Source organism: Poecilia mexicana, unplaced genomic scaffold, assembly GCF_051168715.1.
Source record: "Poecilia mexicana isolate PSO_F unplaced genomic scaffold, ASM5116871v1 scaffold_2, whole genome shotgun sequence".
Taxonomy (NCBI): Eukaryota; Metazoa; Chordata; class Actinopteri; order Cyprinodontiformes; family Poeciliidae; genus Poecilia; species Poecilia mexicana.
In genome coordinates this window covers 9234409-9250642 of record NW_028263371.1, presented here as the reverse complement: position 1 = coordinate 9250642, position 16234 = coordinate 9234409, and the positions used below count along the sequence as shown (strand labels likewise).

The window sequence follows — 16234 nt, the reverse complement described above, 5'->3', positions numbered from 1 at the left end:
CAAGTGCATCTCCAATGTAGTCCAATCAGGTTTTATGTCTTTCTTGAAAACTGGGTTTTTGAATGATGGAGCAGTTTGTCTTTTAAACTCTTTAAGATGCCAGTTATAAATCTTAACTGGAAGATGTGGCACATTGCACATCTTCCAGTTAAGGCTTTTGGGCCACCATGGCTCTCTGCAGATGGATGTTTTGGGAGTGCCTGCAAACAAGTTCTCGGGAAGTAGAGGCTTGAAAACCTACCTAATACCCATCCATGTGAAAGCTCTCTCTAGTGGGAGTAATTGAGTCCAGCTGTCTAGAGGAATTATAGACATCCCTCTCCAAAGCATTGTGTGTGTGTGTGTGTGTGTGTGTGTGTGTGTGTGCGTGTGCGTGTGTGTGTGTGCGTGTGCGTGTGCATGTGTGTGTCTCGTTGTCAGTAAAAACAAACAGACTGTAAATCATAAACTGTCATATGTGTTTTGTGACAAAATCAACTTTCTTTTCTTTTTTTTTTTTTTTTTTGCCATTTGCTGTGTTGACGTAAAGGCTGGGCACCTGCTGAGGTAATGGGTATGGCTCCATCGCGGCGCTTGTGTGGTATTTCCGAGGCTTGGACGCAAACCTGAAACCACCTGATCATAAATTCCCCCTTCCAAAGGCTTCTGGCTGGCCTGAGGCTATCCGTTACTGCCGGCCACATGGAGCGAGGCTGGATGCTCTCCCGACAAACATTACTCACTCTCACTCTGAGAGTTGTTGAGACTTTACTCCCTCAGCAGTAAAGTGGTCTTGCTATCTCCAGTCTTTAAAAATAGCAGGGAGCGTGAGGATGGGATAAAGTGTTAGGCAGTGTTTAAAGTAGAGAAACACCGATCGCTGACTTCCAGTCTTCATTCTTGTGAAGCTTTGATCTGTCGAGGCCAATTTTAGCTGAAATGCAGCACTGTATACAATGTTGACATAATGAGGGCTTCAGTTGGCCTTATTGTGGCATTTTCCTAAACAAGCATTATTCCTTCATTCATAAAACTAGATCTACATCTGCAAAATGTCTTAATTCAAGCCAGAATACTCTTATACTTATGAGCCACCAGCTGGTGGTGATAATGTTTGCTCAAACAACAAAATTAAGGAGAATGCTCTGAACATACATGGCTAAAGCAGATAGCTAGGCTAAAGTTTAAATGCTACCACCCAAGAGAAAGTAGAACTTTTAACAATTTGTGTGATTTACGAAAGGCTGCCAACATTTCCAAGTCCAAAACAGAAGTTAGAATTTCAAAAGGATAAAACAGAGCAGCTTAGCTTTAATATATGTTTAGCCTTTGTGGGATCTGTTAGCGTTAAATTCGGATCAATTCATCTCTTTGCCAAGTGGATGAAATGTCTTCACTGTGTTATGTGGCAGAAATACCCAATCAAAAGTGGAAAAGACAAGAAAAGGCAAACCATTTGTACAGTTCCCACTGGAAAATTGTGCTCTCCCTCTGCATTTAGTGGGTGGATTTGTCAGCTGTCGTCCTCCTCCAACCTCCTCCTCTTCTACACGTTTTGATTCCACTCATGTCCCCCACTACTCTTCTTACAGCTGACCAACAGGAAAAGGAATGTTTTTGGCTTTTTATTCCCTGCTCTGTCAGAGATTGGTTGTTACTTAAAACCAACCTGACAAAGAAGAGCTATTTGTAACTACGCCTCATTGCCACTTAAACGTGAACATTTGCCATCATCATCATCACCATATGTTGTTTTACTTTTGCTATCTGAAGGATTTTAAATGGTTTAAATTGATACCAGCTTAAAACTCTGGCAGAGCAAAATCCCAAGGAAGGAATGGGAATATTTAGCAATGCTGGCTCCCAACCTGGGTCTATTCTTTGGTTTTACTCGTGTCCAAGTGATTTTTTTTTTTTTTTTTTTTCCTGTCAGCACATTTCAGTACTCTGCAGGCTGTGGGTTTGGACCATCTCAGCCCCAGCATTGGGCCTGGTTCTACCCACCCAAAATACACAGTAATTGGTGTGGTACTGGATGTCCTCTGCATACACCAACCCCTTGGTGAGTTGAGGTACCAGAAGGAGGAGGCAAGCAGGCAGTTTCGATAGGCCCCAGGGTGTCTTTACACATGTAGATGTGTGTGTAATCATCTGTGCAATGACAGGCATTTGACCATGCTTTGTTACTGTGTTTATGTTCTACGGGTGCATGTTATGACTGGATTGGACCGCTGGAACTGTCTGGCTCAATAAAGCCCTGTTTGAGGAGTGGCAGCATGTCAAGTATTCCAGTCTCCTCTTACTTTCTTTTCCCAAGATTTGGAAGTGTGTAGCCTGATATTTTAAGCATAGTTTTTCGTGCTATGTTTGCTTCATAGGTCGTGCGAGGGTAATCTGAGAGTAATCCTCGTTCTTAACCCGACGAGCTACCCGAGGGACGTCAAGATGCACATTTAGGAATAAAATGCTAAGTCAGACGTCCTGTGAGGCAAATCTTTTTCTTCCTTGTTGTGAAGTGCTTGAATCAGGGTTTTTCCAGTGTCCATTAGATTACCCTTTTTCAGCAATGCACTGACGATAGGTAATGAAATATGAACTTCCACTGTTAAAAAAGTTTCTTTAAATAAGTTTCCTTTTTGTGTGCTTGTATTAATTACATTGGTGCACAAGTAACCAGCTGAACAAAAAGTGTTGGTAAACAGTCTGGCGGATGAGACTTTTGACCAGTTTTGATGTAAATTCTGTTGCACTTCAGTCGCACGGGGTTCAGGTTTACCTGTTTGAACCACAATTTGACTCCAGTGACCTCTGAGCCTTGACAGATGTCGCTGTAGGAAGCTGGGGTAAAACGCAAACAAGGACATCACCCTTCCTAATGACTTGAACTTCTTCTATTGTCAAGCGATAAGATTTGATTGAAAACATGTTAAAAAGAAATGGGAAACAAAACACAAAGATGCATATTTATGAATGTACTCAAACGTAATTCCAATAAGGTGCCTCCTTCCTTTTGTGGCGTCACAGGAGGCATATTGGTTTTTTGAGAGGGTAGGTTTTTATTTTATCTACTGACAAACGGAAAACCGGACCATGGTGATTACGAATTTTGTAAAATGAGTTTGACTGATATGATGGTTTGTGTGGTCCTTTTATATATAATTATTCATGATAATTATGTTGACTTTAAGGGTTTTGTCATTTTTCAGACAAATCCCCTTTTCAAATGTCTGCTATGCCAGAAAAATGACAGAAGCAAAGTTTAATCTGAAAAAAAAAACAGTTTTCTTAAGTCTAGATGCTGCTTTTGATTTTGGTACCACTTGATTTTTTAAATAGGAGTCATCCAAGGCTGCATTCGAACACAATGGCTGAATTACAAGGAACAGGAAGAGCTGCAACCCATTGTCAATAAACACCCACAGATTGTTGGCAAGTCCATAAGGACAAAGGGAAGCAGTTAAGATCCTGTAATCAAGGAAGGACGGAAAGAAAAAAAAACATTTTGCTTTCGAAACCACAGCAACTGGTTTCCTCATATTCCACATACTTGCATTGTCTGTAAAGATGGAGGCTGTGCAACACAGTCGTAAACATCCACCTGTCTTTAAATTTTCCTTGTTGCGTTTTCAATACTGTTGCGTTTGTGCTGGATTTCTATTGGTGTTTCTGTTGGTTTAATGTTTTGAGGTGTTGACGATACCGCTTGCCTTTGAAAGAGAATCAGGCCCCAACATCTCACATGCTCCACCATACCTGACCCTTTTAACTGGCAGTCAGATTGTAGCAATTGGCACGTTTAGGCAAATTACTGTAGCTATTTTTCAGACATCTGTCATTCTTAAATGTCGTGCTTTTCAAATTTCAAGGGTGACTAAGAAAAGAGCCGCTGTCATTTCCTGTTTATACCATTGTGAAGCAGGAAATCACATACTGCTAATTAGAAGTTACTCAACATGAATGAATTTTAAGTATAAATAATAATTTAAAAAACTGCTTTATTTATTCTACAGTAATTTGTAGAGGTGTGATTAAGTATTAGATCTGATATTAAAAAATAATAGAAAATATTTCTTTTTTTCATTACTGAACAAATAGATTTGTTAAGTTGCTTTTTATAGCTGTTTACATTTGTATCTGTATTTAGTTAAGATATAAAAAAAAAACTAAACAGTAGATACTTTGACATATTTTTTATCCAACATTTAATTAATATTAAATTGTTTTTTGTTTGTTTCCATTTCCATCTTTGTGTTTACATTTAGATTTTATAATTGACAATACATTCAGTTACCATATAAGGGATTTGTGGGGTCATTTCGTTGACATAATCCAGTTTATTAACCAGCAATGTAATCACCTAAATGCTACGCTGGAGAGTCGCAGCGCTTTTGGAACCATAAATGGTTTAAAGCTGTGCTTCGCCGGCCCTTTCCTTGTAATTTAGCTGTCGTGTAGTTTTAGTTCAGTCAAGACTAATTATGTCTGTCTGCTGAGACGTTTATCTCATGCTTTCAATACTGAAGGTGTAGAAAGGTGTGTAAACATTTTAAAGAGAGTTAATGGAGTTAAACTTTCCAAATAGGTAGCTCACTGCCATGTGTCCTTTGTCATTTGTGGTTCACATACAGGCTGTACTCGGTGATGTTGTGTCATAAATTTAGGCTCAGTGAAATAAATGCACACTGGAGAGGCATGTAATGACAACAAACGATGGGTTTGGTAAGAGCCCGAGAAAATCGCTCAGCTTTTTGCTCTGACAACTTAAAGCTTTATAAATATTGCAAATGTTTTAATAGTTTTTATTAAATTAAAAAAAAAAAATGTGAGAACATTTTAACAGTGTGTTCAGGGCGACAGTTTTCCCACCCGACTGATCCATCGCCCCTCAGTAAAATCCTCAGCTTGTTTCCTAGGTATTAATTAAGATGCAAGTGTTGGGAGGTTAGATGCTTCTTTGACCAATTACTAATAAGCATGTTTGTCACATAAATATAGAACCACCCAGCCCTTAATTATGCCAGCCGATGAGATCACATCAAAACCCTTTTGAAGCAAAAAAAACAAACAAAACAAAACAAAAAAATCAGAATCCAGAAAAGCAATGGTGCTTTTGTACTGGAAGGTTTATTTTGAACTCGTGAGGTGTGAGCACATTTATAGCACAAGACGTCCTCCGGCTCACATCTGTGCAGCTCCTGCGCTCTCAGACATATCCTTTATGCAATGTGACTGACACGGTGTCGGAGGACAAACCGTCTCTTCCACTCCCACGTTTCCATGAATAGCTACGGGGAAATAGTTGTCCACCTCTGTCACCCGACCTCATGTTTCGTAGCAACTGAATGTCTACAAAATACTACTCAGGTATGTTTTGATTTAAAAAAAAAAAAAGGCTTGGCAGGGAGGACAGGGTGCAGTTTCTGGGTGTGAGAAGAAGAAGTAGCAGCAGAAGAAGGCCATGTGCTGCTGCTGCTGCGTGCGTCACTTTTGCACTTGCATGGCAGGTTGGGTGGGACTTGTACATGCCTCTGATGTCATTCTTCCTGCTTTGGTTTGGTCCCCACCCTAATCCATCCCACAGGTGGCTTCGCCTCTGTCATTCAGCTCCTGTCAAGCAACCCCCGCCTCCTCTTTCATTTGTCTCTCTCTCTCTCTTTTTCTCTCTCTCTGTGTGTGTGTGTGTGTGTGTGTGTGTTCTGCTCCGGGTCACTTCTTATTTGCTGCACTCACACGCTCCTCCCTGCAAGCCGCTGTTCCCTGTGGTGACCTGAACTTTGGAAGCAATCAGTTGTAGGCTGCTCCCTGTCAGGGAGTTGTTTTTTTATTTTTTATTTTTTTCTCCTCCCCCCACCCCCTACCGTTTTTTTTTTTTGAGCGATTATTTTCTGCGTCTGAGCACAGGGGAAAAGCAATCATACCTGCTTTGTTCTCTGTCCAGGACAACCTTAACGTCTTCCTCAAGGCCTGTGGGAAGCTTGGACTAAAGGAGGCGCAGCTCTTTCACCCCGGGGATCTGCAAGACTTGTCCACCAGAGTGACAGTAAAGTAAGTTTTGATCTTGCAAACGCTGCTTTACACCCACTCACCTCAGGATAAACTTCATATTAAGAGAACCGTCTGTCACCGTACTCTTACCTTTCGCTTTAAAGTGCCATGAAGCGTGAGTTTCTTCACATAAAGTGTGATTCCGGCTGTACTTGGATGTTGCTTGTGCTTCTTTCAAATGGAATGGCGTCTCACATCGCTCACATCACTCAGAGGTGATGTGAGCGATATTATAATTTAACTTAACAGTTTGATCAGACAACGTCTTGCTGGAGTTACACACTGGGCTTGTTAATTTTCCATTCCACGCATTGTTTTGTTTTCAGTTAGCCACCTGTCAGAGAGGCATGTCGACCAACCAGTTCAGTTCTGCTCCAACTTTCAGTCTGTCTGCTGAGATCGACTGTTTATACAGTATTTTGCTGTGCAAGCAAAAACCAAAACACTTGAACACTGTTCAAGACTCAAACGAGGTTAGAGTGTTCACATACAGCAACAAGCTGAGGGGATTCATCCAGAGTTAGTTGGTTTCCCTTCAGTTGGGTCCGGTGTACTTTCTGTCAAACAAGTTACACCTAACTTGGCCACATAATTGCGCCGTTTAATTTCACCTCAGGCGTTATCACCTTGAGAAAGTAGTTTCACTTCCTGGAGCGTTTGCTTCGATTCCTTCCAAAGTGTCATCCTAATAAAACAATAAAGCATGCACAGTCGGCATGTGTGTGCGATTGTGTGTGCGTGCGCTTGTCACATAGGATGTACTGTTGGACTCCAAATAAGCAAATCTGTCTTCCGTTTTATTGAGACACACCCTCGGCCCACAGCAGATGACAGTCTGTGTTCAGATGCAGCTCACTAAATGTCTAAATCAGGGCTGTAAATGTAACGATAGCCCTTTGATGCGCTGAGCGTTGCATAAGATTTTCGCAGGGTATTGGCCGTAAAGCACTCTCGATATGACAGCAGAAAATGATCTTCCTTTTAATGGCAGCCAGATGAAGCAAACCAATATATCAGTAGGCGAATGCGGATAGAGGAAAAAACATAAGCGGCCTCAAAGTTCAGTTCTTCTGCTTCTGTTGAGTGAGTGAGTTCCCCCTTGTTCTATTCTTAGCTCTTTGGGGGCTGGGGGGGGGGATCACTTTGACAAGCTGGATTGATTGGAATGGTGTCGGCGCTCACAGTGGACGAGCTTTTAATAGATTATCGGTACGTCCTGCTCCGGCGTACAGTCGTTCAGAGCACACCTGCGTTTGTTTGCATGTGGCATTTAAAGTCGGGTTGGGTTTTAGCTGCTCTTTCATACAGGAATGTGGACATTGTTGCTGCTGGAAAGCGTCACGTTTGGTAAATTAACCTGAAGCTGTTTGTGCTCTTTGTTATCGTTTTTTTTTTTTTTCCTCTTTCACTCTTTTGAGAGTGGCCATAGATGAGACTAAAGGTATAATTACGTCGCTGCAGTCAAAGGGACCCGGCGCACAAAGAGGTAACATGAGTCGAAAATGCCAAACAAGGCTGCAGACGTGCATCCAACGGCTTTATTGCTGTGCAGCTTATCGGAGTCTAGGCAAATTAACTCCAGAGTGAGAGAGAGAGAGAGAGAGAGAGAGAGAGAGAGAGAAAGTTGTCTCTATCAGCTGTCTGAATCCTGGTGTTTGTCCAGCCTCCACTCCCCTAAAGCCCAGCCTGACAGGTGCTTTGCTTAGCGCTGTTGGATTTTGTTTCCTACTGTTGTTATTCTGTTTGATTAGAGATCAAAGATTTTCTTTAATCTTTTTGATCTCAGAATATTTCACTTTTCTCTTTCCTTTTTAAGATCATCTTTAGAGTGGGGGCAGGGGGGCGATGAGGATAATCAACACTGTTTGGCATTACTTTCTATAAACATCAGCCAGAATGTGTATTCACCAAAGAATGAAGATCATCAATGTATATATTTCCAAATTCAGCATAATAAATAGTAAGCTGAAGCTTAAAGCCTAAATCAATAAATTGGGATAATTTTAATATAGTATATTTATATATATTTAGCCTTACTATTATCTATGCGATGAAGGAACCGCAGACATGTCTAAACATAAGTAGAAAATAACGCTTAGTGTTGTACCCCTGTATCTATTTTTTGCCTCCTCTGATATTATTTGAACAGATTATTGTTAAAACAAAATAGCTAACTTTCACACTCGGTTTTTACATCCAGTTATCCCTCAGGTTTGGAGCTGAAAATGATGTCTGATGTTTGAGTTTGCGTTCAGTCAGACACTGTTGAGCTGAAAATCATTTCATTCCGGTCACATCTTGTACGATTGTAAGACTTAATTCCATCAGTCATTGTTACAGATGCAAACATTTAGATAGTTAATCAGATAAAAACAGGACTACAAAGCTTTGGACAGGGTTATTTCTCTTTGGCGTTTTGTTGACCAGTTTGTTACTTTGTTAATTTAATTAATTTGTTTATTCCCAATCACACAACTGCTTTAAATTAGAGACGTTGCGGTGAAAAACAATCCTCATTGATTTTTCCGGTGATTGGTCTTCCATATCATCGCGGTGCGCTGCGAAGCTGGAGTCAGACATCGACTGACAACGTGTGCTGAGAACACAGTTCAGTTCACACAACGTTCTTGTTACGACAGCCATAAACGCAGATTGAATATCTTCCCTGACCTTTGAGCTGTGAAGATGCTGTAGTATTCACCTTCCTGCTATGCTGCATTGCTTTGTGTTGTGCAACGTTTGTCCTGATAAAGACCTTTATCAATCAACAGCCCGGTCGGTATCAAAATTTTATTGCAGCTAAACAAATTCTTGTGATTTAGCAACACCCTGATAAGAAGGGGTGACTGTGCCGGAGGATTCGGACCAATTAAAGATTGTCATAAAAAAAATACAGAGCAAATGTAACGCCTTTGTTTAAAATTGTGACCAGACTGGATCCGATGCATCACAGGAGACTGTGATTCACCAAACCAGCGTTGCTACTTTTCGTCATCTCTGCAGGAAACTGCAGCGATCCAGATGAGTCATTGAATTTAAAGATATTTGGAGGAATTCGACACCACCCACTGCCTGTTGACTCGCAGATTTATTTTGGGAATTATGCTTCATAGGCTGCACAACTGAGACTAAAACCCTGGAGAAATGAAGAAGGAGCAGGATGTAGGGGGGACTGTACCTATACGTAATGCTGGCAAACATTGTCTCAGCTGGGAGGGTGTGAGGCCTGGCCTGTGGCTTTGCCTCAAATCTTGCATATCTTTCTTCGCTCTATACTGAATAAAACCCACCAGCCAACCAGAAAGTGCTAAAAAGACACCACTTTGAGTAACTCCTGGTCGGCTTACTGCGACAGCTACTGGGACCTGGTCTCCTTGACGATATTTTGTTGAAAAACTACAACATTTTTTATGAGCCATTAAAGTGTTTTTCATTCCAACAACCCGCGTTACAAAACCTTACAAGCATCAACATCATAAAGATGACCTAAGAGATCAACCAGCATAACTTTATTAAAGGTTCTCATCGATCAGAGTCGTGTAGCTGGTTAAAACTTGTTTTTGTTCCCCCAGCCTGTCAAATTTAGCTTCTCTTTGTCTTGGCCCAACAAAAAAAGTGTCTATTTTCATTAAAGAGAGTCTGAAATCTATCCACTCTATGCAGTCTGTACCAAAAAGTGCAAAGATAATGTTGCCACATTAACAAATGTGTACTTTTGCAAAATGACGACTAAAGAAATAGGAAGGTGAGAAGAGGGTCGCTGCAAAATCAGTACTTTTAGATGGAAATAAAATGTATTAAAGAATTAAATAAGGGGTTTGTAATTCTATCAAATAGCCAAAGTACTTCAGCCATGACCTTTAAATATGCCACATACTTATTTTGAAGCCTTAAGTTTGGTAGCTTGTAGCTGCTAGCTACAAGCTACCAAGCAAGCAGAAAAATGTCTCATTCTGAGAAAAAAATAACTTGATGTAGTGACTATTTGTCCCAAAACTTAAATTCAAAAATAAAAAAAATAAAAACTCAAAAGTGACCAAAACAAAGGTGAATCCAACTCAAATAGTCACCTGATGCACCGTGGATTCTGGTTTACGCAGCACAAAGGATCAAAAAGGTCAAAATATAGTTTTTTGGCTTTATTTCACATTTCAGGCAAAAAGGTTACAGGCTTCTGCTTCTGCTCCTATTCCTGTACCTGTTATCTGACTCACGATTAGAGACTGATGTGACTGACTCTATAGGCTGGTAAAAAACCTTGTGACCACCCACGTGCATAATAAGCTGCCCAAGAGACCCACCTATTTATACCGTGAAATACCCACATCCCAACCTGAAGTTAATTAACTAATTAAGTGAATTCCTAATCAAAGAACAAAAATTCTAATGATAAATCACCTGGGAAATAAACAAAAAAGAATAAACTAAACAATTTAAATTCTAAGATTTAACTAAAAAATGGGAAAATGGCTCCTACACTTAAGAATCAAAATAATATGCAATCAAAGCTCATTTCTCATGTCTCACATATAAATGTCTTTGTGGGCATGGTTAATACATAAATTAGTCAGAAGTTACTTGATTTGTTTTTTCTTTTTGCTCCCTGTGAGTGACCAGAATGTCAATATTCCCCTCATACGTGTCTGTGTATGTCCCTTTCGTCCCCTATTTGAATTCAAGGCCATTAGAGGTGTATATAGTGGAATATATGAGTTGGATTGTTATTTTTAATTGAATAAGAAACCCAGGCATCTGCTTATTGACCCCAGTGATTTAGAAAATCAACCCCCTGCAGAGAGGTCCAAAGTCTCGTTTTTTTCCACAGTTTGATTGAGCAAATTATTGACAAGATGTGACTGCTGCTCTCCCAAACAACAAAAATAAAAGAAAACTACTTAAGATGGACAGGTACATCAAGGTTTATGTTGCCATTCAGGAATTTCAAGGGCATCTTTGACAGAACAGAGGAGAGGAGTGCCTATGCAATGTGGTTCCATTATGTAATGGCTTTGTTTGGCTGCAGACCAAACGTCCGCACTACCACAAAAGGACATTTTTTGCTTTTCCTCATAAAGTTTCACTCGCCACACAGAATGTATTTAAGGTGGACATGTACTGTACCAAATGATTTAGCTGTGTAAAATTAGTAGCTAAGTTCGACTGGGTAGAAAGAACGAGAGTCACGCCTAGTTTGTTGGTACTGAGGGTGTGGCTCACTGTGCACTAATGGTGCGAAGACGACGTTTCACAAAACCATTAGGTTTCATGGTTTTATGTAAAAGGCACGGCCATCACTGTTTGTCCGGTTGTGTAACTGAACAAGGAGCAATGCCAAGCAACCTTTAAAGTTTCCTCGTCTGCCAGTTGTGACCCCCGGCTGTACCAGGCCCAACACAAGGGTTATGTTTGTGCTCTGTATGCCGGCTGGAGAGGGAAATGCCAGCCTCACCCTGCTCCTTGCCCACAGAGGCTGCTGTGTCTCAGATAAGCACGCCACAATGATGCCCAACACTGTCGCAACCACAGCTGATTCCACTAATTAAACTGAGAGCAACTTTCTTTTTAGCACTGCTGAGATTGTCTTGGATGCTTGCTGCGACCCGCAGCAGAGAGAGAGGGAAAAAAAAAAAAAAACAGATTTATTTCTTATTTGTGTGGTGAGACAGATGTTGAAAGAGTGAAAGATTTTCATTTCTAAGGTATGTGTTACTTTTTTTTTATTGGGAAGTAGCTTGCTTGTCTTTGTGACGTTGATGAAGCTGAGCAGGTTTGCTGGTATGTTGCGGTTTACTCTACATAGTTTCAGGCCATGTAAAAAGGTTTCACATATTTTGCTCATCACTCGACTGTAGATCTTAACATGTCTTTTCACTCGCGTTGCAGCACAAGCGAAAATAGGAAATTGGAAAGAGAATTTTCTTTGCTCTCTGTTAGGAAACTCATTTGTCTAAAATTTGAATAGTAGCCCATGTTTCTTTACTTCCTTTTTTGCATTTTTTGTTTAATTTATGTGTTGGCGCAACTCACGTCCACTCCTCGTGAAAACGATTTAAAAGGCTTGTCAGATGTTGATTATTCAGCTTTTTATGTCTGGTTTTTGATGTTCTCTATTGTGTGGTGTCTCTCCACAGTAAAACCTTTTTCATGTCATCATGAGTACTTCACAGATATTACCAGAAATATTAAAAATGATCCATTATGTGTGTATGAATTTTAACAAATTTGTTTAAAAAAAAAGAAAAACATCTAATAGCCTGCCACTTTATTAGGTATTACAAATAAAGATTCAGCCAATCACATGGGAGCTGTTCAGCAAATTTAGGCGTCTCAGGATGGAGAAGATGACTTGCTGAAGTTCAAACCAAGCATCTGGTGTACCTAATAAAATGGAAAATGGGTGTAAGTGTGAACGTGTTGCTATTTTGTCACTTGGTCCTGTGTCAGAGGATGTGTTTTTTTTTGTTTGTTTTTTTTAGGTGTACACTCTGTGCTGTTTTTGTACCAGACTCCTGATGTGTTTTTTTCCCCCAGTGATTTTGCTTCATCATATGAGAGCTCAGCTGATTCTGACATCTATGTGCGAGTCCTGAGGCACTTTAAAAAAAAAAAGAGATCTTTTTGTTTACTCCTCTCCTTTGCTGCTGCTATTCCCAATGTATGACCTTAAATCTCCTTTTATTTCCAAGTATAATACTTTGCAACTGTTTTTTTTTTAAAAAAAGAAAGCATTGTTTTATTCTTTCTTTGCCGTTTTTTTTTCTTTGCCTATAAATTTGTGCAAGGCCCAACTGAAAAAAAAAAAAAAAAAAAAACCCCGTCCACTTCAGTTTTCACTTCTGGCAAATGACCGTGTTGGAAACTCCTCGTGTGAGATGACGCACACTGGTGGGAAAGGGGATCTGCCACCCATCCAGTGAAATGCCATAAGCGGTTGAACGTTGCAGTGCTGTAATCACAGCAGTTTAACTCACTTAAGAGGAAAGAGTTCCACGTAAATACACAACATTCACTTTTGACGTACAAACAAAGAGCTACATGCTCCATGGAGCGCATTAGTTAGCTGCAAACTCAACGACTTGACTGTATTTCTCTTTCCGACACAACACAGCTGTTTTGGGGGCAGGGGGACTGAACTTGACAGCCAACAGAGAAAGTTCCCAACGACCTGGCAGCTTGCTAGAGAGACGACCTCACCAAGTGTTGCTGGTACAGACCCAGGATTTAGTCCAGGCAGCTGCTGTGATACTTAAATGCTTTTACCAGGAGGCAAAAAAAAAAAACACTCTACATGAAAAGTCTTCATCCTCAAATATAGATGAGTAAATATAGTTTCTTATAGTTTCATAGTTATAGTGAAGGTAAACCAAAGTTGTTGAACCTCCTAATGCTGGTAGTTTTAAATGCATATCTACTTTCCGGCTCACAAACTTATTAGAAACTTTACTACTGCACAAAGAAGAACTTGCAAAGAAAAATACATTTACGCAGACGCAGATGTTGGGCAGCAGTATGAAGGAAGAGATAAAACTAAAATAACACTGCCTCTTAACGACAAACCGGTGTTTGCCCTGCAGCTCAGCTTGCTGCCGCAGGAAGCTAGAAAAGTAGCAGTTTTGCCATGAATGATTGCTTTAGAAAAAATAAGCAAATGGCATTTTTGATGCTTTTGGATATCTGCTCTGTGCCAAATTTTTGAGTGTATTCATTAGTGCTTCTGTGCATGTTGAGTTATTATTGGCTAATTTTATCAGCAAAGTTGAAGATTTGTTGGTGCAGTGTGCTACCAGGGCTCACCATCAGACTAGGTTAGTGAGAAACTTTTAGTAAGATTTAAATTTTTCATATTTAAATATTTGTCTGTACTTATAGCTGTGCTTTATCAATAATTCTATGGTAAATATTTGCACTTAGCTTCAGCAGAAATCCTTCTTGCAATTTCCAAAAGATTTAAACGTACCGATGACACTTATTGATGAATAATAATGATCTTTGTCTGCCATGTTGCCCTCTGCTCTGTTGTTGTCATGATTTGGCGGTTTTGTGATGGTGAGAACCAACGCAGGGACCCAGCTTGAGATGATGACGATGAAAAGTTTAATAAGAAAGTGGCTCAAAACAGTCCGGTTCAGGCAGCACGGCAGAAGGCTTAGCAACAGCTAAATACCGGTAGCAACTGAAAATACAAGACTGAAAACGAGAGCTGAGTCGACACAGGACTTATCAGTTCTACTGTGACGACGACTGACGGTGACACACAAACACACAAGGATCTGACAAAGAACAGAGACAACAGGTGGGCTTAAATACACAGGGAGTAATCAGGGGGACTAGACACACCTGGGAAGCAAAAAGGGAGCAGAAAGAGCAGAAAACACAGACTCACAGGGGAACAGAACTAAATAAACTCAGAAAAACTTAGAAATAAATACACAAAAAACTCAAATCCTCACAGTTGTTGAGTGAGATTTTGGCGTGTTTGGGATTATTATCCCCTGGTTACAGCACCGTGTTTGTTTTAAGAATTTGCTGGTGTTAAATTTGATCCGTTCTATTTGTTTGACGATAAATAACTCTCGTGCCACTAGCTGTAACACTACACCAAAACACCGTCGAGTGAAAATAGTTTTTTCCTAAATGCTGCTGCTTTTTCTCAGCACATTCCTGCCACCATATTTTATCCATTTACCTACTTGATTTTTTTATTTATTTATTTATTTTTACAATGAGGTGGAGATTGTTTATAGTTGGATTTTTGAAGGTGGCACTGTCACTTTGAATACTTTGTGTACTTTCTACTTTAAAGATATTCAGCAGTGTTAGTGTGACAGCATATTTGTCTTAAATTCTTGTTTGAAAAAAATGACTGTTGTTTTTCTTAAACTCAATTCTTGGTTGTAAAACAAAAGATGCAGATAACTGAGAAAGTCGTATTCCCAAATGTGAATTTTTGAAATCCTAGTCATTAGGTTATAAAAGTCAGCCTTCTCAGATCAGAAGTTGAATATTTGTTTGAAGCACTTACTGTAAACATTACTGTGATGATTCCAAAAACATTAATAATCAAGAAGTTGTTTTTTTTGGCAGGGCTTGAATCATGATAGTAAGCATTTGTCAGTCAGCACACTTGAGGGTGTTATTTGAATTTTACATCACTCTGTGATTATGGCCTCAAAGGCGCATGCTTTTAGTCTGCTTATTAGCTATTATCAGCACAACCGCATTAAATCAGGAACATGTTGGATGCAGCAAAGACGGAAGGAAGGCTGTAAATCATTTCTCTCTTCAGTGGCGTATATACCGACACATCTGTCACCGTAAGTGACAGGTAGACACGAAACACACAAAGGTGAGAGTCATACAGGGCTTCCAGGATGACGCCGTGGGCTTTGTTTTTGTCTCCACGGGAAGTCAGATTTTTCCCTCTTAGGTGATTTACTGACAGTCGGGCCAGACTGCTGAGCCACAGAAAGAGAGAAAAAGCTCAGCTAATTCTTCAGAGAGTTTGTTCTCTCACAGCAGGGCTGTGCTTTGTGTCATGTTTCCGGTTGTTAGTTTTATTCCCATAAAAATGACAATCAAGAATCTTTCTTTAATGTCAAACAAATGTTTTGAGCAACTTATTGTTAGTTCTACATGTTTGAAAGCTAAAAGAAAAAAAAAGAAAAAAGAAAAAATCAGTTTCTGCTGTGCTTTGATGTTGTTGTTTTTTTTCCATTTCAGAAATAATGTTTGTTTTTCTCTGTGCCTCTGTGTGTTGTTGTACGGAGGGCTGACAGAAGTCAGGATTGTGCTCTCAGCTTCCAGCTCTTTCACTGCCCAGCTGACATAAAGCTCACAGCGATGCCCTCTGTTCTTTTATTGTCATTTGCAGTTGTACACAAACATCTCTCCTTTCTGCTCTTTTCCCACACAGGCATCAAGAGACAAACAGGAGGCTGAAAAATGTGAGTTGTTTTCTCATAAATCATCTGTCGGTCTGTGATTTGTTAGGTAATTATAAAAAGGTAGAGCTTGATTTATTTCAGGTACGGTGCTGTCAGGGACTGTACCTGAAGCATATCACTCCTTGTTCATTTCTACTGTTATATTTGAAAAGTTTTACAAACGATAGAGGGGAACGCAGAATCGCTACTTGTTAATAATTAACTCTGTGGAAAATGCTGACCAATAGAGACAGAGTCTATTAATTAAATGGAGAGCCAAGTAAAAC

The 16234-nt window shown here is 39.9% G+C and overlaps 1 protein-coding gene across 10 annotated transcripts in view; it reads left to right on the top strand.

The window, feature by feature from the left end:
* LOC106927836 (LIM domain only protein 7) overlaps positions 1–16234 on the top strand; it is a 59688-nt gene that overhangs the window by 14051 nt on the left and 29403 nt on the right. For all 10 annotated transcript variants that reach the window (XM_088010347.1, XM_088010330.1, XM_015003749.2 and 7 more), the window contains 2 exons: positions 5918–6024; positions 15938–15968. In XM_088010347.1, coding sequence (XP_087866473.1) covers positions 5918–6024; positions 15938–15968 — 138 coding nt within the window. The remainder of the gene's footprint in view (positions 1–5917; positions 6025–15937; positions 15969–16234) is intronic.